The sequence below is a fragment of the Salvelinus sp. IW2-2015 genome, linkage group LG13 (assembly GCF_002910315.2).
Source record: "Salvelinus sp. IW2-2015 linkage group LG13, ASM291031v2, whole genome shotgun sequence".
NCBI classification, from domain to species: Eukaryota; Metazoa; Chordata; class Actinopteri; order Salmoniformes; family Salmonidae; genus Salvelinus; species Salvelinus sp. IW2-2015.
In genome coordinates, this window is record NC_036853.1 from 42,916,532 (window position 1) to 42,943,248 (window position 26,717).

At 41.5% G+C, this 26,717-nt stretch overlaps 1 protein-coding gene across 3 annotated transcripts in view; it reads left to right on the top strand.

Annotated features, from left to right (window-relative positions):
* The window catches only part of LOC111971525 (storkhead-box protein 2), a 62,259-nt gene extending 40,801 nt beyond the window's left edge, over positions 1 to 21,458 (top strand). For 2 of the 3 annotated variants that reach the window (XM_070446294.1, XM_024147420.2), the window contains exons 2-4: positions 2,035 to 2,187; positions 11,085 to 13,557; positions 19,367 to 21,458. In XM_070446294.1, coding sequence (XP_070302395.1) covers positions 2,035 to 2,187; positions 11,085 to 13,557; positions 19,367 to 19,571 — 2,831 coding nt within the window. In that variant the 3' untranslated portion in view covers positions 19,572 to 21,458. Of the gene's footprint in view, positions 1 to 2,034; positions 2,188 to 11,084; positions 13,562 to 19,366 lie in introns of those variants that run through there. The other variant, XM_070446295.1, reaches the window with a different exon arrangement.
* The last annotated feature ends 5,259 nt before the right edge of the window (positions 21,459 to 26,717 follow it).

Sequence of the window (26,717 nt, forward strand, 5' to 3'; positions counted from 1 at the left end):
GCAATAGGCATGCAGAGTAACGAAAAATGGAGTGTTCTATCTGTCTGAGTGAGAAAAAGCGCTGTTGGCCATGACTTGTCACCCATTTCCTGTTTTCTGGAAAGCGCGAGAAGGACCTGGATTGCTTCTGGAAACTGTCGTTTATAGACCACTAATATCTCCGGCTTGATTTTATTTGATATGTGACAATATATCATCGTAAAGTATGTTTTTCAAAATATAGTCTTATTAGATTATTGAATTTTTTCGGGACGTTTAGGCTGCTTGCTGTTGTTGCTCTTGGTTCAGAAGGAGACTTCCCTACGTTTGCTAGTTGTTCTGTGCTAATTGACTGCGAAGAGGACGTTTCGAAACTCAAACACGATTGTTCACGACAAAGAGGCCCCTTGTACAACATTTCTTGATGTACAGATCATCAAAAGTAGACCTCATTTTAATGATGCTTAGTTCATATATCTGTCGAACACCTCGCGCTATAACATTAAGCTGATGTCGGTAATAAGTATTTAGAATTTCTAAACACGGCGATTGCATTAAGAACTAGTGAATCATATACATAATTCCTATACAAACATGTATTTTTTTTTAGTCATGTGATGAATAGTTATTGTTCAGAATAGATTGGTTTTAGAAAAATATCCGCACATTCTGGGAAAAAGAATTGCTACTTAGCACAAATATACCACTGATTATCAGCTCTAAATATGCCCACATGTTTCGAACAAAACATAAATGTTATGTATAACTTGATAGTTATAGACTGTCATTGTTGAAGGTATTGAAGGTAGTGAAATAAATATCGTTCTTGCTGTTTATTCGCTATCTGCTAAGTGCCTATTCTATCGCTAACGTGCCTTGCATGATGAATGCGTGTAGTGTGGTAGCTATTTTAGTAAGCTAATATAATGCTATATTGTGTTTTTAGCTGTAAAACACTTAAAAAATCGGAAATTATTGGCTGATCACAAGATGTTGTCTTTTAATTTGCTGTACACCATCGATTTTTCAGAAATGTTTATGACGAGTAATTTTAGTATTTCATCGTGGTCTCTATAATTACTCTGCTGCTTCGGTGCTATTTTTGCATAGCTGTGATGGTAGCTGCAATGTAAAACTATTATACCTCAAATATGCAAATTTTCGACAAACATAGATTTATTGTGTAACATGTTATGACTGTTCATCTGATGAAGTTTGTTCGGTTAGTTTGGTTGATCTTGGTTAGTTATGTTGGTTTGTGCATGCTACCTGTGCTGTTGAAAAATGTACTGTCTTTTATTGTAATTTTGTGGGATATTCTCTCTCTTTTAAAAAATCGGACATGTTGGCTGGATTCACAAGATGTGTATCTTTCATTTGCTGTATTGGACTTGTTAATGTGTGAAAGTTAAATATTTCTAAAAATWAAAAATGGAATTTCGCGCTCTGCCTTTTCAGTGGAATGTGGGAGGAGTTCCGCTAGCGGAACCCCGGAGCCAGACAGGTTTTAATTTACAATCTGTAAATACTATGTGATTAGACAGGTTCAGAATTTATGTGAAACATCACAGCACAGTTGAAAAATATATGGCACAWGGAAATCATTAAAGGGCGGTTTACGGGGTGGGATAGCGGTTTAGATGGGTGGGATGGACTGAGAGTGGGGTGGGTTTAAAAGCTCATGTTATACATTACATCTAGTCATAACTATTATATCAAAATATCAAMTTACTTTGTTGYTGCTATGTAACTACTGTAAAAAAGAAAATTTAAAAAAGTGCCATGTATGTAGAATGTACATGTAACAACAAAAGAAAAAGCTGTTGAAACAATGTTTATGGGGGTGGATGGGCCCCAAAAAATTAGAAATAAAACACTTAATTGACATGACTTGAAAATGACCATATGGAGCAGTATTAGTTCTGGGAGGAGACTCTGTCATCAGGTGACAGATCAGCACTCCTACTCTGAGACTCTTGATAGATATGGGCCCAGGTTCTTCTCTTCTCTCCTACAGTTCATTCGCTGACTGTTGTCTATTTCTCCCTACTGCAGGTGATGTGTCTCCCATCAGTATGTCTCCTATCAGCCAGTCCCAGTTCATCCCACTGGGGGAGATCCTGTGTCTGGCTATCTCAGCCATGAACTCTGCTCGCAAGCCCGTCAACCAGGAAGCCCTGATGGAACACCTCGCCACATGCTTCCCAGGTACAGTAGCTACATGGGGAAATTTCTAGCATTAGCTCAATGACTGTGGGTATCTGCAGTCAGTGGGAGAAATGCAAAACTAACCCAAGAACAATGTCTAAGGGCAACTTCTTCACTCTATACAGTTGGCCTATAATACACCCCAAGACTGTGTTCGTTAGAAACATTTTTAAACACTTCCTGTTGCGTGCCCTAATTAACACAACCCCTGTAACCCCCTAAACACACACAACGAAGATGACGAGAAGAGACGAGGGAAAGAAGAGAGAGAGAGAGAGAGATGGAAGAAAGAAAGAGAGAGAGAGAGAGAGAGAGAGAGAGAGAGAGAGAGAGAGAGAGAGAAGAGAGAGGAGAGAGAGAGAGAGAGAGAGAGAGAGAGAGAGAGAGGAGAGAGAGAGACGAGAGAGAGGGAGAAGAGAGAGAGAGAGAGAGGAGAGAGAGAGAAGGAGAGAGAAGAGAGAGAGAGAGAGAGAGAGAGAGAGAGAGAGAGAGAGAGAGAGAGAGAGAGAGAGAGAGAGATTCATCCATCAATCAACTTACCATCCTGGGACAAGGCAGAGTATAGCCCACAAAGATCTCCGCCACGGCACAACCCAAGGGGGGGGCGCCAACCCAGACAGGAAGACCACGACAGYGACTCAACCCACTCAAGTGAGRCGCACCCCTCCTAGGGACGRCATGGAAGTCTCAAAGCTTGAGAGATCTGTGGCGTTGTGTGACAAAACTGCACATTTTAGAGTGGCCTTTCATTGTTCCCCGCACAAGGTGCACCTCTGTAATGATCATATTGTTTAATCAGCTTCTTGATATGCCACACCTGTCAGGTGGATGGATTATCTTGGCAGAGGATAAATTCTCACTAACAGGCACATAAACGAATTTGTGCACAACATTTGAAGAAATATAACATTTGAAGAAATATTACATATAATATATATAATTTTGTGCAYATGGAACATTTCTGGGACCTTTTATTTCAGGTCATGCAACATGGGACTAAGCTTTAGATGTTGCCTTTATATTTTGGTTCAGTGTAATTGGAGTAAATGTTTTGTTCAATGTAGCCTTTCGTTTCTTTTCTGTACTGGGCTTACATAAGACTACCCTGTCACTTTCCACATGGCTCCTTTCCAGGTAGGTGAACTTTCTTTTAAATTCAGCATCACTTCCCTCCACGCAGATGTCTTAAAACTGAGTTTAGTCTCTAATTGCGTCATGTTGATATGGCAATTAACAAAGTGTGATGTAATGTCATGCAACAGTAAACTCTTACTAGTAAACGCTTATGTACAGATTTATCCAGGGGGCCTACTTTTGTGATTGTAGGGTTAGCTAAGGACATGGGGTGGATGGAGGAGGGATACAGAGTAGCCTAACCTTTGGCTCTGTCTCGGTCTGGCGGCTCTAGTCTGTATGACACCAGTTATTGGGGAGGCGATAGTCATAATGGAGAAGGACGCAACACTAACTGCATTCAAATATGAACTGTTATTCTGAGGCAGATTCATGAATCTGATGAATCTATTTCAAAAAATTATAAATGGTTATATAATTTGCGGTAGAGTTGTGTCCTATCTTATTTACAGATTTRTTGACTGACTCAGTTTACTGAGAGGAATTGCCTCTCATAAAGGCAAGGCTCAGTTCATTAGTGCTATGCAACCGTTTCCATCTGTAGGATTGAAATWCTATAATAAGTACTAGAAATAAAGCTACCGTAGAATCTTAAAACTGTTCTTGCTGATTATGGACTTTTGTGAAAATGTATGGAAGATGTTTAACCTTGGCAGGGATAGATTACATTTTGGATAGTGAAAAAAAGTGAGAATTTAACCTTGAATTCATTCACAGAATTGTAATGTTTATATAGGATTAACTAGATGCTTTTGGTACATGAAGTACAATTGGTAGGACTTGCTTTAACTCTTAAAGTATTTTTGTGATAGAAGTTTAAAAGTTTAACTTTATTATTTAAAGCAAAGCAGTTAGATACAGACTACTAAACGCAGCAAAAAAAGAAACGTTCTCTCACTGTCAACTGTGTTTATTTTCAGCAAACTTAACATGTTATGTTCATACAAATATTTACACAAGATTCAACAACTGAGACATGAACTGAACAAGTTCCACAGACATGTGACTAACAGAAATGGAATAATGTGTCCCTGAACAAAGGGGGGGGGAGTCAAAGTAACAGTCAGAATCTAAAGTAACAGTCAGTATCTGGTGTGGCCACCAGCTGCATTAAGTACTGCAGTGCATCTCCTTCTCATGGGCTGCACCAGATTTGCCAATTCTTGCTGTGAGATGTTACCCCACTCTTCCACCAAGGCACCTGCAAGTTCCCAGACATTTCTGGGGGGAATAGCCCTAACCCTCACCCTCCGATCGAACAGGTCCCAGACGTGCTCAATGGGATTGAGATCTGGGCTCTTCGCTGGCCATGGCAGAACACTGACATTCCTGTCTTGCAGGAAATCACGCATAGAACGAGCAGTATGGCTGGTGGCATTCTCATGCTGGAGGGTCTTGTCAGGATGAGCCTGCAGGAAGGGTACCACATGAGGGAGGAGGATGTCTTCTCTGTAACGCACAGCGTTGAGATTGCCAACAATGACGACAAGCTCAGTCCGATGATGCTGTGACATACCGCCCCAGACCATGACGGACCCTCCACCTCCAAATTGATCCCGCTCTAGAGGCCTCAGTGTAACGCTCATTCCTTCGACGATAAACGCAAATCCCATCATCACCCCTGGTGAGACAAAATCGAGACTCGTCAGTGAAGAGCACTTTTTGCCAGTCCTGTTTGTGCCCATAAGCGACGTTGTTTCCGGTGATGTCTGGTGAGGACCTGCCTTACAACAGGCCTACAAGCCCTCAGTCCAGCCTCTCTCAGCCTATTGTGGACAGTCTGAGCACTGATGGAGGGATTGTCACATCTGCAGTCCTCATGCCTCAGTCCTCGTGCATAAGGCATGTTCACGCAGATAAGCAGGGACCCTGGGCATCTTTCTTTTGGTGTTTTTCAGAGTCAGTAGAAAGACCTCTTTAGTGTTCTAAGTTTTCATAACTGTGACCTTAATTGCCTACCGTCTGTAAGCTGTTAGTGTCTTAACGACCATTCCACAGGTGCATGTTCATTAATTGTTTATGGTTCATTGAACAAGCATGGGAAACAGTGTTTAAACCCTTTACAATGAAGATCTGTGAAGTTATTTGGATTTTTACGAATGATCTTTTAAAGACAGGGTCCTGAAAAGGGGACAGTTTTCTTTTTTTGCTGAGTTTATATCAATCATATTAAGTTGGATTGTGGGGCATTTAGATCAGAAAATGTCTAAACTACAGTTGTTGSATGTGAAAACTAAAAGAATAAGTCAATCACATTTATTTATATAGCCCTTTTTACGTCAGCAGATTTCACAAAGTGCTTATACAGAAACCCAGCCTAAAACCCTAAACAAGCAATTCAGATGTAGAAGAAAGGCAGGAACCTAGGAAGAAACCTAGTGAGGAACCAGGCTCTGAGGGGTGGCCAGTCCTCTTCTGGCTGTGCCGGGTGGGGATTATAAGAGTACATGGCCATTAAGGCCAGATTGTTCTTCAAGATGTTCAAGTGTTCATAGATGACCAGCAGGGTAAAATAAGAAAGACATAGGACAAAGCGATCTTCTGTCAGAAGATGGGAATAAAAAGCAGGATCATGTGGACAACACTCTTAGGAAAGCAAAGCAACTCTGAATCAATCATGCTGTGTGTTTCAGGTAAATAGAGACACGATTTACATTAGTAAAACTTTCAGTGTGAATGATTTGAGTTGAATGACGATGTAATGATTAGAAAGTTGTAGGCTATTATTTGGGTAGAGAAATATGACAGCTCTAGTGATGATAGCTCTTTAAAAAATATTTTAGGAATTATGTAGAATACAGTGCATTCAGAAAAGTTTTCAGACCTCTTGACTTATTCTAAAATGGATTAAGTTGTTTTTCCCCCACATCAATCTACACACAATAACCCATACTGAAAAAGCAAATAATAAATGTTTGCAAATGTAAAAAAAAAATGGAAATGTTACATTTAGATAAGTATTCAGACCTTTTACTTAGTACTTTGTTGAAGCACCTTTGGCAGCGATTGCAGGTATGATGCTACAAGCTTGGAACACCTCTATTTGGGGAGTTTCTCCAATTCTTCTTTTCAGATCCTCTCAAGGTCTGTCAGGTTGGATGGGGAGGGTCGCTGCACAGCTATTTTCAGGTCTCTCCAGAGATGTTTGATCGGGTTCATGTCCGGGCTCTGGATGGGCCACTCAAGGACATTCAGAGACTTGTCCCGAAGCCACTCCTGTGTTGTCTTGACTGTTTGCTTCGGATCGTTGTCCTGTTGTACCCAGTCTGAGGTCCTGAGCGCTCTGGAGCAGGTTTTCATCAAGGATCTCTCTTTACTTTGCTCTTTTTATCTTTTATATTTATTTATCTTTCCTTCGATCCTGACTAGTCTCCCAGTCCCTGCCGCTGAAAAACATCCTCACAGCATGATGCTGCCACCATCTGATGCCAGGTTTCCTCCAGGTGTGACGCTTGGCATTCAGGCCAAGGAGTTCAATCTTCGTTTCATCAGACCAGAGAATCTAGATTCTCATAGTCTGAAAGTCCTTTAGGTGCCTTTTGGAAAACTCCAAGCAGGCTGTCATGTGTCTTTTACTGAGRAGTGGCTTCCGTCTGGCCACTCTACCATAAAGGCCTGATTGGTGGAGTGCTGCAGATGGTTGTCCTTCTGGAAGGTTCTCCCATCTCCACAGAGGAACACTGGAGCACTGTCAGAGTGACCATCGGGTTCTTGGTCACCTCCCTGACCAATGCCCTTCTCCCCCGATTGCTCAGTTTGGCAGCCAGCTCTAGGAAGAGTCTTGGTGGTTCCAAACTTCTTCCATTTAAGAATGATGGAGCCACTGTGTTATTGGGGACCTTCAATGATGCAGACATTTTTTGGGACACTTTCCCAGATGTATTCCTCGACACAATCCTGTTTCGTGGGGCTCTACGGATGATTCCTTCAACCCCATGGCTTGGTTTTTGCTCTGACATGCACTGTCAACCGTGGGACCTTATATAGACAGGTGTGTGCCTTTCCAAATCATGTCCAATCAATTGCATTTACCACAGATGGACTCCAAGTTCTAGAAACATCTCAAGGATGATCAACGGAAACAGGGTGCACCTGAGCTCAATTTCAAGTCTCATAGCAAAGGGTCTGAATACTTATGTAAATAGGTATGTTTTTTACATTGTATATTTGCAAAAATGTCAACCTGTTTTTGCTTTGTAATTATGGGATATTGTGTGTCGATTGATGAGAAAACATTTAATACATTTTAGAATAAGGCTATAAAGTAACAAAATTTGGAAAAAGTCAAGGGGTCTGAATACTTTCTGAATTTACTGTATATAGACCTACTGATAGCTAGCTTTAGGCTAAAAGTACATTTCCTGAAGAAAGTGTGGTGCTAGCTTGTTTTAAAGTATGTATGGTTTTGAAATATGTTATAGTAGTGGTAGTGTCTGCAGTAGTAATGATCGTGACTGATTATAGTTGGAAAAAGTAGGTATATGAAAAGATAGAATAGCCTGAACATATGAATGTTGGTTTGGTGTGAGTTATTTTATATAAATGTATGCAAATGTATATAGTTATAGTTGATAAATATTTCAAAGAATTTGAAATTTGGATAGCCTGAACATGTGAAAGATGGTGGTAGTATCTGCAATAGTATTTTTTTATATTTGTACCTTTTATTTAACTAGGCAAGTCAGTTAAGAACAAATTCTTATTTACAATGACAGCCTACACCGGCCAAACCCTAACCCAGACGATGCTGGGCCAATTGTGCGCCGCCCTATGGGACTCCCAATCACGGCCGGTTGTGATACAGCCGGAAATTAAACCAGGGTCTGTAGTGATGCCTCTAGCACTGAACATTGGGTTTGTGTCTCTAGCTTGAACGGTTCAAGAGTTACCCAACAACAATAATTGTATTATATGCTAATGTGTTCTCCTTCAAGTAGTTATATTTTATAGTGGAGATCAGAGCTAGACCAGAGGTAGTGAGAACCAGAGCTAGCTAGCTATGCCCAGGACCAGAGCTGGGGTCAGAGGAAGTGCAGACCAGACTGGTAGTTGTGGTCAGTAGGTCTGTAGTTGTGGTCAGTAGTTGTGTTGCAGGATCTTTGGGCCCTACAGTATAGATGTGGTCTACATGTGGTCAGTAGTTGTATGGCTGTGGTTTGCAGTTGTGTGGTTCAGTTGTTTTGTGATCAGTGGTTGTGGTCAGTAGTTTTGGTCAGTAGTTTGGTAAGTAGCTGTATATTCAGTAGTCATGTGGTTGTGGTCAGTAGTTTTGTGGTTGTGTTCATTAGTTGTGTGGTCAGTAGTATGTGGTTTTGTTCATTAGTTTAGGTCAGTAGTTGTGGGGTTGTGGTCAGTAGTTTTGGTCAGTGGTTTGGTAAGTTGTTGTGGGGTTGTGGCCAGTAGTTGTGGTCAGTAGTTTTGTGGTTGTGGTTCAGTAATTGTGTGGTTGTGGTCAGTAGTTTAGGTCAGTAGTTGTGGGGTTGTGGTCAGTAGTTGTGGTCAGTAGTTATGGCCAGTGGTTTGGTAAGTAGCCGTGTATTCAGTAGTTTTGTGGTTGTGGTCAGTAGCTGTGTGGTTCAGTAGTTGTGTGGTTAGGAGTTATAGTCTGTAGTTGTGTTGTGGTCAATAGTTGTGGGCATTGGTTGTGTGGTTGTGGTCAGCAGTTTTGGTCAGTAGTTGTGTGATTGGTCTAGTTGTGTGGTTGTGGTCAATAGTTGTGTGGTCTGTAGATTTGGTCAGTAGTTGTGTGGTTATGGTCAGTAGTTGTGGTCAGTAGTTGTGTGGTTATGGTCAGTAGTTGTGTTGTTATGGTCAGTCGTTGTGGTCAATAGTTGTGTGGTTATGGTCAGTAGTTGTGGTCAATAGTTGTGTGGTCTGTAGATTTGGTAAGTAGTTGTGGTGTTCTGTAGTTGTGTGGTTGTGGTCAGCAGTTGAGTCAGTAGTTGTTGTTGTGGTCCATAGTTGTGGTCAGAGGTGGTGTGTTGTGGTCAGTAGTTTTGTTCAGTAGTTTTGTTAAATAGTTGTGTGATTCATTATTTCTGGTCAGTAGTTGTGTGGTTGTGTTCAGTAGTTATGGTCAGTGGTTGTGGTCATTAGTTGTGTGGTTCAGTAATTGTGTGGTCAGTAGTTCTGGTCAGTCGTTGTGTGGTTGTGGTCAGTAGTTGTGTGGTTGTAGTCATTCGTTTAGGTCAGTAGTTGTGTGGTTGTGGTCAGTAATGGTCAGTGGTTTTGTAAGTAGTTGTGTATTCAGTAGTTGTGTGGTTGTGGTCAGTATTTGTGTGGTCAGGAGTTATGGTCTGTAGTTGTGTTGTGGTCAGTAGTTGTGGGCATTAGTTGTGGTAATTCGTTTTGTGGTTGTGGTCAGTAGTTATTTTCTGTGGTTGTGGTCAGTAGTTGTGGCCAGTCGTTTTGTGGTTGTGGTCAGTCGCTTTGTGGTTGTGGTCAGTCGTTTTGTGGTTTCAGGTCAGTCGTTTTGTGGTTGTGGTCAGTCATTGTGTGGTCAGTAGTTGTGGTATTAGTTGAGATCAGTGGTTGTGGGCATTAGTCGTGGTCAGGAGTTGTGGTCAGTAGTTATGGTTATTAGTTGAGATCAGTGGTTGTGGGCATTAGTCGTGGTCTGTAGCTGTGTTGTTGTGGTATGTAGTGGTTGTGGTCAGTCGTGGTTGTGGGTAGTAGTTGGTTGCAGTCAGTAGTTTTGGTCAGTAGTTGTGTGGTCGTCGCCAGTAGTGGTCAGCAGCTGTGGTAAGTAGTTGTGTGGTTTTGGCAATAGTTGTGTGGTTTTGGCAATAGTTGTGTGGTTGTGGTCAATAGTTGTGTGGTTGTGGTCAGTAGTTGTGTTCAGTGTCTAAACTACAATTGTTGTGTTTGAAAACTGAAAGAAGTGCAATGAGAAGTGATCGGGTGAAATATCTAGAGTGAACTTGGCAATTGTTGTCCAAGGCAGTTTTTGCTAGGCAACAGTTGCCTTGGCTTAAGCCAGTATGAGAAACATGCGAACAAACATTTGTGCTTTGAAAGTAAGTAAATACTGCACTCTGACCCACAAAACGTATTTGCTAGATTCATGATAGTGTTAGACAAAGCAAGGAAAGTGAACTTTAAAATGCTATGTATTGTTATTGGAATTTGCAGCTGTTGTTGGTAAGCAATGAATCTGCTAGCTTTTCACATTACTTACTGCATCTATAAAGAGAGAGAGCTGTAACCCATCAACTGCATCTATAAAGAGAGAGAGCTGTAACCCATCAACCTATCTATTGATTGGTAGAAGCTATTCCTTATCCGCTTTCAGATTTGAATAGCAGGGAAGTAGACGAAGTCATACCCTCTAACTTGTTGTCTAAGTTGTTGGCCAAGTGGTCAAAATAGAGGATGTGTTTCAAAAATTTAATTGTTGCATTTACAGTGAATGGAATGTTGGAAGTGATGATGTCACAATGGGGCCTTTAGAATTATGCGGAAATGCCATGAAAGTGGTTGGAGGACTTAAAGTATAAAAGATATCAAGAAGTTGTAGGTAAGCACACTGGTCCTGACCAGTCTACTCATTTTAAAGTTTGAACGGAATTTCTAGCTTAAACGGTGTAAGAGGAGTAGCGACCTAAATAATAATAATAAAAAGTCAGAAGTATGACGAAGATTTAAAGTTGGGACTTTTGCTTTGCAAGTCCCACCTAAAAATACTTCACTCTTAAAATGTAAGTTCTAGAACTCTGCTGCTGAATGTAAAACTGTTGTCTTTCCCCCGTCTGTGTTTCCCTCAGGTGTCCCAACACCGAGCTCGGAGATTCTGCGACACACCCTAAACATGCTGGTGCGAGAGAGGAAAATCTACCCAACACCTGAGGGCTACTTCATTGTCACTCCCCAGACCTACTTTATCACCCCCAACCTCATCCGATCCAACAGCAAGTGGTACCACCTGGATGACCGGCAGCAACAACAACAGCAGCAGCAGTGTACCTCCCCACAGTCGGGCACCATCACGCCCTCCACCCCGGGCTGCGTGAGGGAGAGGCCCAACCAGAAGAACCACGGGGACTCCTACAACACGTACCGCGATGATACGCCCATCCCTCAAGCCCCCACTTACCAGAGGAAGTCTCCCAAGGAGCCTCGGGGAGACCCCCCCTCCTACCCTCAGCCCCCTCTGGCTCCCGTTCAGATGCCGACGTCACAGTTGCAAGATCCTCTGACGGACAAGAGCAAGAGTAATGCCCCCTTCCCCTACAAGACCGACACACTGACCAAAAAAAAGGAGGGCAGTGGTGGCGGCAGCAGTGCCGAGAAGCAGTCAAAGAAGTTTGGGCTGAAGCTGTTCAGGTTGAGCTTCAAGAAGGACAAGCTGAGGCAGCTGGCCACATTCTCGGCCCAGTTCCCCCCCGAGGAATGGCCCCTCCGCGATGAAGACGCGCCTGCCATCACCATCCCCCGCACTGTGGAGATGGAGATCATCCGGCGGATCAACCCGGACCTGACGGTGGAGAATGTGGCGCGCCACACGGCCGTGATGAAGAGGCTGGAGGAGGAGCGTGCCCAGAGGAGAAAAGCAGGCAGCTCGGCTGAGCACAGTGCACGCAGCCGGAGGAGTCGTGGTCACCGTCGGGTGCTGCACGGCAAGTCCCGTTCACACAGCAAGACGCGCGCCTCCCGGGGCGACCCTTCCGAGAGTTCCAACCTGGACATGGCCATGATGGACAGGGATTACAGCCGCTTCTTCAGCCACTCGTTGGTGCGCTCCCCGCGTGAGGCCATGTACACCTTGGAGCGCAAAAGAAGTGGTGGGACTTACATAGTCCACAGCAACCCCAACATCACAGAGTCCCACTTCCCCATCACCCCGGAGTGGGACGTGTCCGGGGAGTTGGCGAAAAGGAGGACAGAGATGCCTTTCCCCGAGCCCTCGCGTGGGACGTCCAGCGGGAGAGTGCACCGAAGCCACAGTCAAACTCAAGAAGGAAGGAAGTCGCGCGACGAGCTGCCCGATCAGGCTAAGGAGAGGTCCCGCTCCATGGATAATGCTTTGAGCCCTCTGGGCGGAATGTGCCCCTCTTTGGGGATGTCAGAGGACTATGAGCGGAGTCCTGACGAGCGGAGTCATTACTACACAGATAATGGGACTTTGCGGGCCTCCCAGAAGTCGTCCCACTACTCAAGGATCATGTTCTCAGCTGCTAAGTTCAATTCTGAAATGTGTGTGCCTGATGTGGGGAAGGGGAGCTTAGGGAAGGGGAGCTTAGGGAAGGGGAGCTTAGGGAAGGGGAGCTTAGGGAAGGGGAGCTTGGACGAGTCTAGGATCCGAAGCCCACTGGAAAGGAATAAGAGCAGAGACAGCTTGCCGGCCTACAGTGATCTGAAGGGACTCTCGCCCAAGTCCTCGGCGGACGACTACTTCCAGTGCAATACGTCAAACGAAACAATCCTTACCGCCCCTTCACCTCTGTCAAAAGCAGACCACGACACGTTAACCTCGTCTGAGGGAATCCGGAAGGGCACTCCAGTCGATCGCCACACCCCTCACCTTACCTCTCCCCTCACGATGGAATACAAAGAGGACTCTTTGGCAAAGGGGCAAAACGGCTCAAACCGATCAACACCAAGCCAGACCCCAGAGCCCATGACTAACGGACGTTTGACACAACACCAACACAACGTAGACCCTGGAGGGGGAGGCGGTGGTGGCGGGGTAGACAAGAGGAAGGAGATCTTCAGCAAGGACACTTTGTTCAAGCCTCCACACAACACATTGACTGCAGGCTACGTGGAGGGCACCTACACCAAGTCGGGCACCCTGCGAAAGACCCCACACATCAAATCAGCCGAGGTCCTTGACAATCTAGAGGCCCAGCAGCCTTCGAATTCAGCAGCTTCCCCCGCTTCCGCCCTGGTCGCCCAGGGCTCCGAGCCAGCGGTCCCGTCAGCCTCCGAGGCCGCCTTTGACTACTACAATGTGTCGGATGATGACGAGGAGGTGGTGGCGGAGGACACCTCGCGGAAGGAGTTAGTGGTGGCAGAGGGCAAATGTCACGGGGAGGGTGGGGGTGGAGTTGGAACCATGCAGTGGCTTCTGGAGCGGGAGAAGGAGCATGATCTGCAGTGCAAGTTTGAGACTAACCTCACGCTGCTCAGCCCCAAGGAGACAGATAACAGTAGCAGCCAGAAGTCAGCGCATTCAGCACGTCTGGATAGCATGGACAGCAGCAGCGTGACTGTAGACAGTGGATTCAACTCCCCAAGGTAAGCTGAACCCAGTCTGTCTACTACAGCAACCAGAGGGTTATGACCAAAGAATACACATAGAAAGTGGATATCATCACAATCTGTAAAATGTAACACAACTGGAGACAACTTTTGGAGGTATGTTTTGTACACTCCACTACGTATGTATTTGCACAGTGACACTAAATATTTTAATTTGTCTCTTTACACCAGCATTTTGGATTTGGGATAAAATATTTTATACAGTATGTAGCAACAGTACAAAATGTCACCTATTATTTGAGGGTATTTTCATGCCTGCTTTACTGTTTAGATAATGAATGCACTTTATATATCTAGTCCATTCATTTGAAGGTGTCATTTGGACAAATTCATTTATATTCAATTTAGTCAAAAGTTTAGTATTTGGTCCCATATTCCTAGCATGCAATAACTACATTAAGCTTGCAACTCTACTAACGTTTTGGATGCATTTGCAGTTTGTTGATCTCAAATCCAAAATGCTGGAGGATAGAAACAAATTACATTTTAGCATCACTGTCCAAATAAATATGTATGTTTTTGGCACAACATTGTTACGGTATCTTACAAAAAAAAGATGTATTTAACCTTTAAGACAAGTCAGTTAAAAACAAATTATTATTTACAATGATGGCCTATCTAGCAAAACAGTGTAGGAGCAGTTGCTAACTAACTGTAAAGAACTTAAGGTCGTTAGCTAACTATCTTCGCTACTTGTGGGGCAAAACATTTCACTTACTTACAGTTAGCCAGGTAGGGTACCGCTATTTTCTAGCAAACGTAATGCTGCCTTCCAAAGGGATAAGGTGGCTCCACTAAGGTTTTATTTTGATGTTTGAGATGTGTCCGCTTTCCAAGCGTATTAGCATTAGTAGAACAGACATTCCCATTCCAAGCAATGTACACAGTAGTAGCATGCCAGAGGCTTGGCCATCCTATCCATGCATCATGTTACCACACACACTTGCTTAGAGCAGCTGTCTTTAGAATGGTATTAAAGTGATACTTCGAGATTTTGCCAATGAGGTCCTTTATCTACTTCCCTGGAGTCAGATGAACTCGTGGATACCATGTTTAGTATGAAGTAAGCTAACTAGCGTTAGCACAATGACTGGAGGTCTATAGGTATCTCGCTAGCACACAGAGACACGTAAAAATTAAGATTTTCTTTGTCACTGGCCTACACACAATACACAATGTCAAAGTGGAATTGTTTTTCGACATTTTTACAAATTAGTTAAAAAAAATAAAAGCTGAAATGTCTTGAGTCAATAAGTATTCAACCCCTTTGGTATGGCAAGCCAAAATAAGTTCAGGAGTAAAAATTTGCTTAAGTCACAAAATAAGTTATGATTTTTGGATGACTACCTCATGTACAGTATGTACCCCACACATACAATTATCTGTAAGGACCCTGAATTTCAAACACAGATTCAACCAGAAAGACCAGGGAGGTCTGCCAATGCCTCGCAAAGAAGGGCACGCAAAGATGGGTAAAAAAATAAGACATTGAATATCCCTTACACTTTGGATGGTTTATCAATACACCCAGTCACTACAAAGATACAGGTGACCTTCCAAACTCAGTTGCTGGAGAGGAAGGAAACCGCTCAGGTATTTCATCATGAGGCCAATGGTGACTTTAAAACAGTTAGAGTTTAATGGCTGTGATAGGAGAAACTGACGATGGAACAACAATATTGTAGTTAGTCCACAATACTAACCTAATTGACAGAGTCAAAAGAAGGAAGCCTGTACAGAATAAAAAATATTCCAATATATGCATCCGCTGTTTGCAATAAGGCACTAATGTTATATTGCAAACAATGTGGCAAAGCAATTAAATGTTTGTCCTGAATACAAAGTGTTATGTTTGGGGGAAATCCAATACAACACATTACTGAGTACCACTCTCCATATTTTCAAGTATAGTGGTGGCATCATGTTATGGGTATGCTTGTAATTGTTAAGGACTGGGGGAGTTTTTCAGGATAAAAAGAAATGGAATGCCACTAATCACATTCAAAATCCTAGAGGAAATCCTGGCTCAGTCTGCTTTCCACCAGACACTGGGAGATTAATTCACTTTCAGCAGGACAATAACCTAAAATACAAGGCCAAATTTACACTGGAGTTTCTTACCAAGAAGACAGTGAATGTTCCTGAGTGGCCGAGTTACAGTTTTGACTTAGATCTGCTTGAGAATCTATGGCAAGACCTAAAAATGGTTGAATAGTAATGATCAATTTGACAGAGCCTGAAGAATTTTGAAAGTAATAGTGGCCAAATGTTGCGCAATCCAGGTATTCGAAGCTCGTAGAGACTAACCCAGAATGACTCACAACTGTAATTGCTGCCAAAGGTGATTCTAACATGTATGTTACTGTTTTGTCTTTCATGAATCTTTTACAAGTGTCAGAATTTTTCTTTCACTTTGACATTAGAGTATTTGGTATAGATCGTTGACAAAAAATGACAATTAAATCCATTATAATCCCACTTTGTGACACAACAAAATGTGGACAAAGTCAAGGGGTGTTAATACTTTATGTTAGCACTGTATATGTAACATTTTAGCTATATTCGATTTAGTAATGTTTTTTTGAAGGACGCATAAAATGGCTTAGTAGTGTTTCTTACTTTGTCATAAACCCAAAAACTTCAGTTGCAAGGATGTTTAGATGTTTTTTTTGCTATTGTTGTCAACCTTGTGAACACGAACTAATCGTAATTAAGCCGAACCTATTAGTTTTGGTGAAAATGCTAATTAGCGGTACAAATGCTAACTAGCAGTGTTGAGCAGCATTTAAAAAGGTATGTTTTACTCTTGTTGATTTTTATTCCTTTGCTTCTATTTGTATGTAATTGACATTTAGTGGTAGTTGCATTTCCACCTGCAACTACCACTAAATGTCAATTACATACCAATAGAAGCAAAGGACTAAAAATCTGTCTAAATGTAACAAATACTTTTGGGTGTCAGGGAAAATGTATGGACTAAAAAGTACATTATTTTCTTTTGGAATGTAGTGAAGTAAAAGTAAAAGTTGCCAAAAATCTAAATAGTAAAGTAAAGTGCAGATACCCCAAAAAACGACTTTAAGTAGGACTTTAAAGTATTTTTACTTAAGTACTTCACACCACTGCTGTATGGTGCCCTGGAAATGTATTGTAGTTGAGTAGCCAGCCTAGGCTACTGCTCAAATGTTGCTGTAATAGGCCTACATTTACCCTTTGTATGGTGTTTTGTTACAGGTTTCGATTTTTGGTTATTCATTGTCAAGCTATAAAAACCGAAGCCAGACTGCAACATTTTAGTAGACTAGGATGTGGCATGTGTCTGTGCACTTTTCCTCCGCTGCACTCTATAAATGGGAAACACTTACAGTTGAAGTCGGAAATTTACATACACCTTAGCCAAATACATTTCAATTCAGTTTTTCACAATTCCTAACATTTAATCCTAGTAAAAATTCCCTGTTTTAGGTCAGTTAAGATCACCACTTTATTTTAAGAATGTGAAATATCAGAACAATAATAGAGTGAATGATTTATTTCAACTTTTATTTCTTTCATAACATTCCCAGTCAGTCATAAGTTTACATACACTCAATTAGTATTTGGTAGCATTGCCTTGAAATTGTTTAACTTGGGTCAAACGTTTCAGATAGCCTTCCACAAGCTTCCCACCATAAGTTGGGTGAATTTTGGCCCATTCCTCCTGACAGAGCTGGTGTAACTGAGTCAGGTTTGTAGGCCTCCTTGCTCGCACACGCTTTTTCAGTTCTGCCCACAAATGTTCTATGGGATTGAGGCCAGGGATTTGTGATGGCCACTCCAATACCTTGACTTTGTTGTCCTTAAGCCATTTTGCCATAACTTTGGAAGTATGCTTGGGGTGATTGTCCATTTGGAAGACCCATTTCCGACCAAGCTTTAACTTCGTGACTGATGTCCTCATGATGCCATCTATTTTGTGAAGTGCACCAGTCCCTCCTGCAGCAAAGCACCCCCACAACATGATGCTGCCACCCCCGTGCTTCACGGTTGGGATGGTGTTCTTTGGCTTGCAAGCCTCCCCCTTTTCCCTCCAAACGTAACGATGGTCATTATGGCCAAACAGTTCTTTTTTTTGTTTCATCAGACCAGAGGACATTTCCTAAAAAAGTACGATCTTTGTCCCCATGTGCAGTTGCAAACTGTAGTCTGGCTTTTTTTATGGCGGTTTTGGAGCAGTGGCATCTTCCTTGCTGAGCGGCCTGTCAGGTTATGTCGATATAGAACTTGTTTACTGTGGATATAGATACTTTTGTACCTGTTTCCTCCAGCATCTTCACAAGGTCCTTTGCTGTTGTTCTGGTATTGATTTGCACTTTTCACACAAGTACGTTCATCTCTAGGAGACAGAACGCGTCTCCTTCCTGAGCGTTATGACGGCTGCGTGGTCCCATGGTGGTTGTACGTGCGTACTATTGATTGTACAGATGAACGTGGTACCTTCAGGTGTTTGGGAATTGCTCCCAAGGATGAACCAGACTTGTGGAGGTCTACAAGTTTTTGTCTGATATCTTTTGATTTCTCATGATGTCAAGCAAAGAGGCACTGATTTTGAAGGTAGGCCTTGAAATACATCCACAGGTACACCTCCAATTGGCTCAAATGATGTCAATTAGCCCATCAGAAGCTTCTACAGTCATGACATAATTTTCTGGAATTTTCCAAGCTGTTTAAAGGCACAGTGAACTTAGTGTATGTAAACTTCAGACCCACTGGAATTGTGATACAGTGAATTATAAGTGAAATAATCTGTAAACAATTGTTGGAAAAATGACTTGTGTCATGCACAAAGTAGATGTCCTAACCAACTTGCCAAAACTATAGTTTGTTAACAAGAAATTTGTGGAGTGGTTGAAAAATGTGTTTTAATGAATCCAACCTAAGTGTATGTAAACTTCCGACTTCAACTGTAACCAGCACAATTTGGGAGCGTATCAGGTTGTAATTTCTGTTGACATAAACTGTTGACTCATCATACTTGCGTGTGTCCTAATTTATACTCATGTGTGCAACTTTTTGACAACACTTTCTGTAGTACAGCAATAACATAGTTTCTACAACATGCTTAAACTTTCGGTCCGGTAGTAGATTCAATCAGTGCCATTAAGGAGAACAATTGGGGATGCTGCAAATGTTTAGTGATGATATGATACAGCGCATTGGCTGGCTTGTGGGTCTCTGTGGGTCTGGGAGGAGGTGTGTGTGTGTGGGTCTGGGAGGAGAAGTGTGTGGCAATGCACTGCCTTTGGGGCACAGCATGTTGGCTGTGCATCATTCACGGCAAAATGAATTAACTACCCAAATCATTGCCCAGGCCAGATAGAAATGTGTCACAGGCCGGATCCGGCCCGCGGGCCTTGTGTTTGACACATGGGGTTTGGTATAGCCAAATTACAATTTTACACATTACCTTGAAAGAAGTCTTTGGACAAGGAGAGACTGCAATCCATGCTTTGGTTTATTTAAACTAGCCTTTGCACCCAACCACTAAWATTATTCTAACCAAAACACAATGTCCCCAAGTTAGTATGGTGTAAATTGCATGCCCAAATCCTCCCAAAGTAACTTTCAACTAAGTCATAGAGCTACACAATCCAATTTTTGGTTAGAAAATGAAAAGCTGTTGGTGGCAGTGGCTAGTTTGCTTCCCACTTATTGCAAGTCTCTGTTGTCCCCATCCTCTAATTATCTTTCTCTCCTCTCCTTCTCTTTACTGCACGGACGTGTCTCCCTCTTACTGTCGTGGCAGGACACGTGAAAGCCTGGCTTCCAACACGTCGAGCATCATGGAGAGCAATAGACGACAGAATCCAGCATTGAGTCCGGGCCACATGGGCACCACCAGCAACGGTCCGCCGTTCAGCTTTCGCGCCATTCCTGAACCCCCCCGTACCGCACAGCCTGAGAAACTGCAGAAGTCTTCAACCTGCCTGGCGTCCATCACCAGCGTCTGACCTGATATACAGACAGACAGACATCAAGGCCTGAGATGGAGGAGGTGGATTATTAAGGTTATGGTAGGGACCGTTGGGGGTAATGGGCGGGGGGGTGGAGAAGGCAGAAGTTGGGTCACGTTGTGCCCCCACTTTCTCCTCACACATCCACACACACATGTCCACCCTCCCTCACCCAACCCCCAGAAAATCCAACTACTACTGGGACTGTTAACCACACAGGCATGGCTTCCAGAGACTGTTCCCACAGCTTCAAAAACTTCACTGCAAAAAACAAACAACCACGAAATAACAAAACTATCCTGACCAGATTAATTTAGTCTCCCATTGCAAGAGTGCCGATCAGGAATGATCTTGATTTGGATTATATCAACTTTGATTTTTTGGGGGGGATGGATTTCCAGATTCCTCAATGTTGGTATTAGAGAAATGTTGATACATTTAGGATTGGAGTCACATTTGGGAAAATCTATACTTTTACATGTTATTTCCAATCCATGTCCAATGAAATGTTTTCTATCAAGAATTAGAAATAATTTATCAGGAGAATTATCTTATTTGTATGTTGATGCACAGTATTAAAAATAATGAAGGAAGAGATAAGAGATGAGAAGGTGGAAAGGCAAAATGTCAGAGGTTCCGATTTGTGTAGCGCAAAGCAAAATAGGCTATTGTAGTTCTATCCATACAGTATCATTTATTCATAAGTACAATAATGTATACTCAAATCTTTTTTTAATATTTAAATGACCAAAATGAAATCGTTAAAACGAATAATGACAATTTAGTAAGGGAAAACAGTTGTTTTACATTGTTAGTTGAATTATTAAGTTTCCATCCTGAAGCACTAATGTGCCTTTTCTGTGGTATTTATGACTAAATTAAAAAAAAAAAAAAAAATCTTTATTCAACATATAATCTCAGGTCATAAGAATTTATTTTCTTGAACACACGCACACACACTCTGTCTGTAATCTTGTTGGAGGTGTGTGAGGAGTTGGCCTCGCTGATTAGTGGCTTGCTGAGTGTTGTAATTKGTTTGACAGGACTTTACTTTTATGTTTGTTTCAGATGTGTTTGCCTTTTCACAACATGTTTGCCAGAGTGTGCATAGATARACCATAAAATARATGGTTGCAGCGGGTGCAAATTGTAACAATATATCCCAGGGGTATAGGACAGACAAACACCTTATTTCCCTTAACATGTTTATCACTATCATTGCCAGAGCCATCAAGGCATTTATACAACTTATGTCTGCGGTGTTTCCCTGAAATGAAGTGTTTTATGAAATTGACCAGCTCCTAAATTGTCTTGCAAATTGCAAAATCTCTCCAAATATTAGAGCATGCGGACTAGTGATGGCTACCTTGCAAGACAATAGTGAAGAGTTATTGCAGTCTTGCCTCTTTATTCACAATATTGTTTGTATCACAATACTGTAAGTATCGTGTWTTGGAAATTTGTTTTTCTTGTACAGGTGCTAAGATTTCTATATGAAACGCTCTATTCAATCCGTAACGCTGAAGATCTGCTTTATAGCGCGATTGACAATTAAAGGCAATGGTTTGAAAGGACTTTACTTTATTGTAAATTGTCCTGAAACAAGTCCATGCATCAAAGCTACATTAGGGGTTAAGTTAATGACCTCCCACATGCAGAATTGCAATGTGCATTATTGAAGGAATTGATATATTTATGATGCCCATAAAACACAGTAAGTTTATCAATCTTGCATGATAGTGATCAATTAATGAATTACACATCCAATTGTACAATTGTATTCACTTTTACTTTGAAACTCTTTTTTTGAAGTTATCAACAGTCTCCTCCCGGTGGGCAAAAATGTTGGTTGAAATGTGATTAAAGTTATGTCATATAACCTGACTACAACCAGTTAAAGATACCTTTTTCATAACAACATCAAGATGCCTGGGAAAGACTGCATAACCTGAATACAACGAGGTAAAGGCGTCTTTTTATGGTAGTTAAAACAAATATAAAAACATTATTTTACAGTCATTAGCTAATGACCTAACAAAATATGACCATGACATGACAAAATGTGAACCTGACGGCACTACAACCAGTTTTGCCCGCTGGGATGATTGTAAGGCAAGAAGATTCCATCTTTGTCATGACACAAACAGTGGTGTTCATTATAAAACAAGTGACATACCAACATGCTCATGAATGTCATATATCACAAAGGCTATGTCAATCACTAATCAATGTCTGGTAACTATAGGCCAATGGATGATCAGGAGCACACTTGATAAAAGAATCTGTGAAATCCTAGATTATTATGAAGTTAGTAACAGTGAGACGGAGTGGAGACAACGGGAAAGATTAAATAATGGATAATGTAGATTAATCAATATAAGCATAGATTTTGTTCGCAGCCTCCATACAAAACTAGCTTGCTATTCAAGCCAGTTGCTGAGGCCGTAGTTAGTTAGTTTTGTTTTCCTAACGTGTCTTTAGCATGATGTCTGCTATCAGAGATGGTGCGGGAATCATTTCTGGCCTTTTGGTAGTCTATTTGATTGACAGGAGTCTTCCTTAGTCTATACTCATTTATTGATAGTCTTGCTCACCAAAGGCAGGATGCAACATTTAGAAAGTTATAGATAATGAGGGTTGTTTGTAAAAGTTGTTTCTAACTGCTTACAGATAAATGTTGTGAGGGGAGCAACAATCATCAGAAAATYCACAGTGTTTAAACGTTACCGACATAGTTTAGGATGATTAGCCCTGAAGGTCTAGTGGGCATCTTATCTAACTAAAACATTAAGGTGTAACTGCTGGTAACTTGTTTAAAGATATTTATTTCATGGCTTATAAGCTATACTAGCCAAAGTTCATGAGAGAATTATACTGTATGTCCTTTTATTTAAATTATAAAAATAAAAAAAAGGGAATGCAATGCCACGTTCAAAGTTAGACATTTAGCAATGAAAATAAATTTACAATAGCCTATACTAGAGAACMTCTACAAGTGATACTTTTGGATTGTTGAAAATCTTTGAAGTCAGTAAGAACCAGATCTGGGTTCAAATACCATTTGAAATCTCTCAAATACTTTGAGGTTTTGCATTAGCCTGCCTGGTGTGCCAGGAGGGTGCCGTTTGCACTTTTGGGACTTTTGCAACAGGCAAACTCAATCAAGCACAACTAAGGTATTTTTAATTATTTTTAACCTATGTTTGAGGAACCTGGACCTCATGATTATTGGGTTATTTCTTTCAGTGAATGTGTGCCTCGAGTGGTTTGACTATAGCCGATTGACAAAGGTTCCGGGAAATTATACTATACTCCATTTTGGGGTAAGCAATGTTTTTGGCCAAGGCATATTAGAGAGCTACAGTCATGGCCAAAAGTTTTGAGAATGACACAAATATTAATTTCCACAAAGTTTGCTGCTTCAGTGTCTTTAGATATTTTTGTCAGATGTTACTATGGAATACTGAAGTATAATTACAAGCATTTCATAAGTGACAAAGGCTTTTATTGACAATTACATGAAGTTGATGCAAAGAGTCCTATATTTGCAGTGTTGACCCTTCTTTTTCAAGACCTCTGCAATCCGCCCTGGCACCTGTCAATTAACTTCTGGGCCACATCCTGACTGATGGCAGCCCATTCTTGCATAATCAATGCTTGAGTTTGTCAGAATTTGTGGGTTTTGTTTGCCCGCCTCTTGAGGATTGACCACAAGTTTTCAATGGGATTAAGGTCTGGGGAGTTTCCTGGCCATGGACCCAAAATATGATGTTTTGTTCTCCGAGCCACTTAGTTGGCACTTTTGCCTTATTCCATCATGCTGGAAAAGGCATTGTTCGTCACCAAACTGTTCCTTGGATGGTTGGAGAAGTTGCTCTCGGAGAATGTGTTGGTACCATTCTTTATTCATGGCTGTGTTCTTAGGCAAAATTGTGAGTGAGCCCACTCCCTTGGCTGAGAAGCAACCCCACAGATGAATGGTCTCAGGGTGCTTTACTGTTGGCATGACACAGGACTGATGGTAGTGCTCACCTTGTCTTCTCCGGACAAGATTTTTCCTGGATGCCCCAAACAATCGGAAAGGGGATTCATCAGAGAAAATGATTTTACCCCAGTCCTCAGCAGTCCAATCCCTGTACCTTTTTCAGAATATCAGTCTGTCCCTGATGTTTTTCCTGGAGAGAAGTGGCTTCTTTGCTGCCCTTCTTGACACCAGGCCATCCTCCAAAAGTCTTCACCTCACTGTGCGTGCAGATGCACTCACACCTGCCTGCTGCCATTCCTGAGCAAGCTCTGTACTGGTGGTGCCCCGATCCCGCAGCTGAATCAACTTTAGGAGAGCGGTCCTGGCGCTTGCTGGACTTTCTTGGGCCCCTGAAGCCTTTTCACAACAATTGAACCGTCTCCTTGAAGTTCTTGATGATCCGATAAATGGTTGATTTAGGTGCAATTTTACTGGCAGCAATATCCTTGCCTGTGAAGCCCTTTTTGTGCAAAGCAATGATGACGGCACGTGTTTCCTTGCAGGTAACCATGATTGAGAGAGGAAGAACAATGATTCCAAGCACCACCCTCCTTTTGAAGCTTCCAGTCTGTTATTTGAACTCAATCAGCATGACAGATTGATCTCCAGCCTTGTCCTCGTCAAATTTAACAAGAGAATCACTGACATGATGTCAGCTGGTCCTTTTGTGGCAAGGCTGAAATGCAGTGGAAATGTTTTTGGGGATTCAGTTAATTTCAATGGCAAAGAGGGACTTTGCAATTAATTGCAAATCATCTGATCACTCTTCATAACATTCTGGAGTATATGCAAATTGCCATCATACAAACTGAGGCAGCAGACTTTGTGAAAATTAATATTTGTGTCATTCTCAAAACGTTTGGCTACGACTGTATACTGTACGTCTGGCAAGCGAATCTTATAAAGTATCTGCTAAAGGAAAGTCATGGGAGAAAGAGGATGACTGGATCCAGATTCCCACATTATTTTCATGTTGTAAGAACAGGATTAAGTTCAATTTAAACCACGTAGCACTTTAAAGCACATTTAAAGGCAACCCTCCTGGGAAATGTATAATATTGACCGACAACAACTCATTAGTGACGCATTACCAAATAGTTCACTGACGGCGCCGTGGGATTCATATAAAAAGTTAATTGTAATGAACCTTTACTTACTCAACAGTAGAGTTGAAGGTAGTAAGAGGGACAAAGGAGTTAGGTTACATGATAGGCTTGTTACATGAGAGCTCATTTACATGAGTAAGTTGGGAAATCAAATGCAGTTAATTACACTGAATCCACTTACAACAGTAATTTTTTCATAGTTAGTGGACCATTTGTTAATCCAGCTATAATGTAGCTACTACATTATTATGGTCAAACATTCTTCTGAAGTGTGCCCTAATCCTTCATCAGTGATAAATAAACAAGTTTAGTGCTCCTCTGCTTTACCGTCTCCATTTGTAGACCTGGACTTTTGTGCACTGTCACTAAACTATAACGTTTTAGTAGACAAAATAGGAAAGCAACACTTCCTCCATTGAAAACATTATATGGAAATGATATTGTTAACATCAACTACTTATTTTACTGTACAGACTAAACATCCTACAACTGACTACATTGTTGTGTTGTTTTTCCCCTTGCATTGAAGTAAGCTGCCTTAATAAAAACACCCTTGTGAATAATTGGCACAAACATTATACAACTRCAGAAGACATGGCAGTATGTATCTAAATGTGCATATTGGGTAGTGTGATGATGAAGATTATAATGGGACAGAGGAATTCTGCTTTCAGACATTGCAGTGCGGGTCATCATCTACTGCACTTCTACTGTGATGTTTGTTTATTTGTTTATGAGGACACACAAGGTACAGGTTTTAATCTCCTCGCCAATGTTTCAGTACAAAGTAATGAACTTGTATCGAGTGACCCTATATAACGACATCAATATCGAACTTTGTAAAATACATTTCAATAAAACCTCCCACTACCGCGTATGGATTATTCATTCTCCGATCCAAAGTTATGCTTGCATTCAGTGCTTTGAATGCATTTTAGGGGCATATTCCCCACTGTTTCAACTGTGCAGCTATTGCTGCTCGAATTACAATAAAGAACAGGTGGGGTCCTGTGTCCAATGATTGGATAATGCTTGAAAGTGTGTTGGTGCAGCCTGCTCTTATAGACTAGATGTAACATAGTAAACGGTAAATCCGAGACACTCAAATTAGTATGAAACAGTATGTTACGTTTGGTAGGGTTACATAAGGCCGAAGGTTACTTAAGGCAAAAAGGAAAGGAGCGTGGTTGGCTGGGGTGCGAATGTCTAACAACCCAAAGGTTGAGTGTTCGAATCTCATCATTGACAATTTTAGCTAATTAGCAATTTTGCAACTACTTTCTAGCTACTTTTAAACTACTTAGATTAAACGGCTAAGGTTAGGGAAGGGTTAGCTAACATGTTAACTCCTAACCTTAACCGTTTACCGTTTAACCTAACTCCTAACCCCTAGCYTAGCKAACGTTAGCTAGGTAGCTAATGTTAAATAGGTGGCTAACATTAGCCACAACAAATTGGAATTCATAATATATTGTCCGAATTGCAATTCGTAACATATCATACAAATTGTTATTCGTAACATATCATACGGAATGGATGATGGACATCTACAAATATACCATACAAAACGTAACATGTCATTCTAAATATGAAATGCTCTGAGACCAGGTTTGTTGGTGGATAAAGCTGACATCTCCAACCTATGCAATTTATATAAAAAGCAACTCATGAAGTGGCATTCCTGATGGTTGACATAGCTTTATTGGGATGACATGGTATTTGTGTTGTTATGACCAGGGATGGGGTGAGTAATTGATTAATTAATTTTGAACTTGAAGATCTTGTCCCTGTCATTGACTTCCATAGTTTTTTGGTTAGCAGCGGCTAGTTAAAGAGATTGAACAGGATCTTAAAGATGCTGTATAAATGTTTTGTGTCATTTCAGTATGTAGTTTTGAAAGTAGAGTTCACGAGTGTAAGCGGGTCCACGAAAGGTGGGCACAATTATGTACATGTATTATGTTATCCACTTTGTATGATATGTTAAATTCTGCAAAATGTTTTTATTACCAA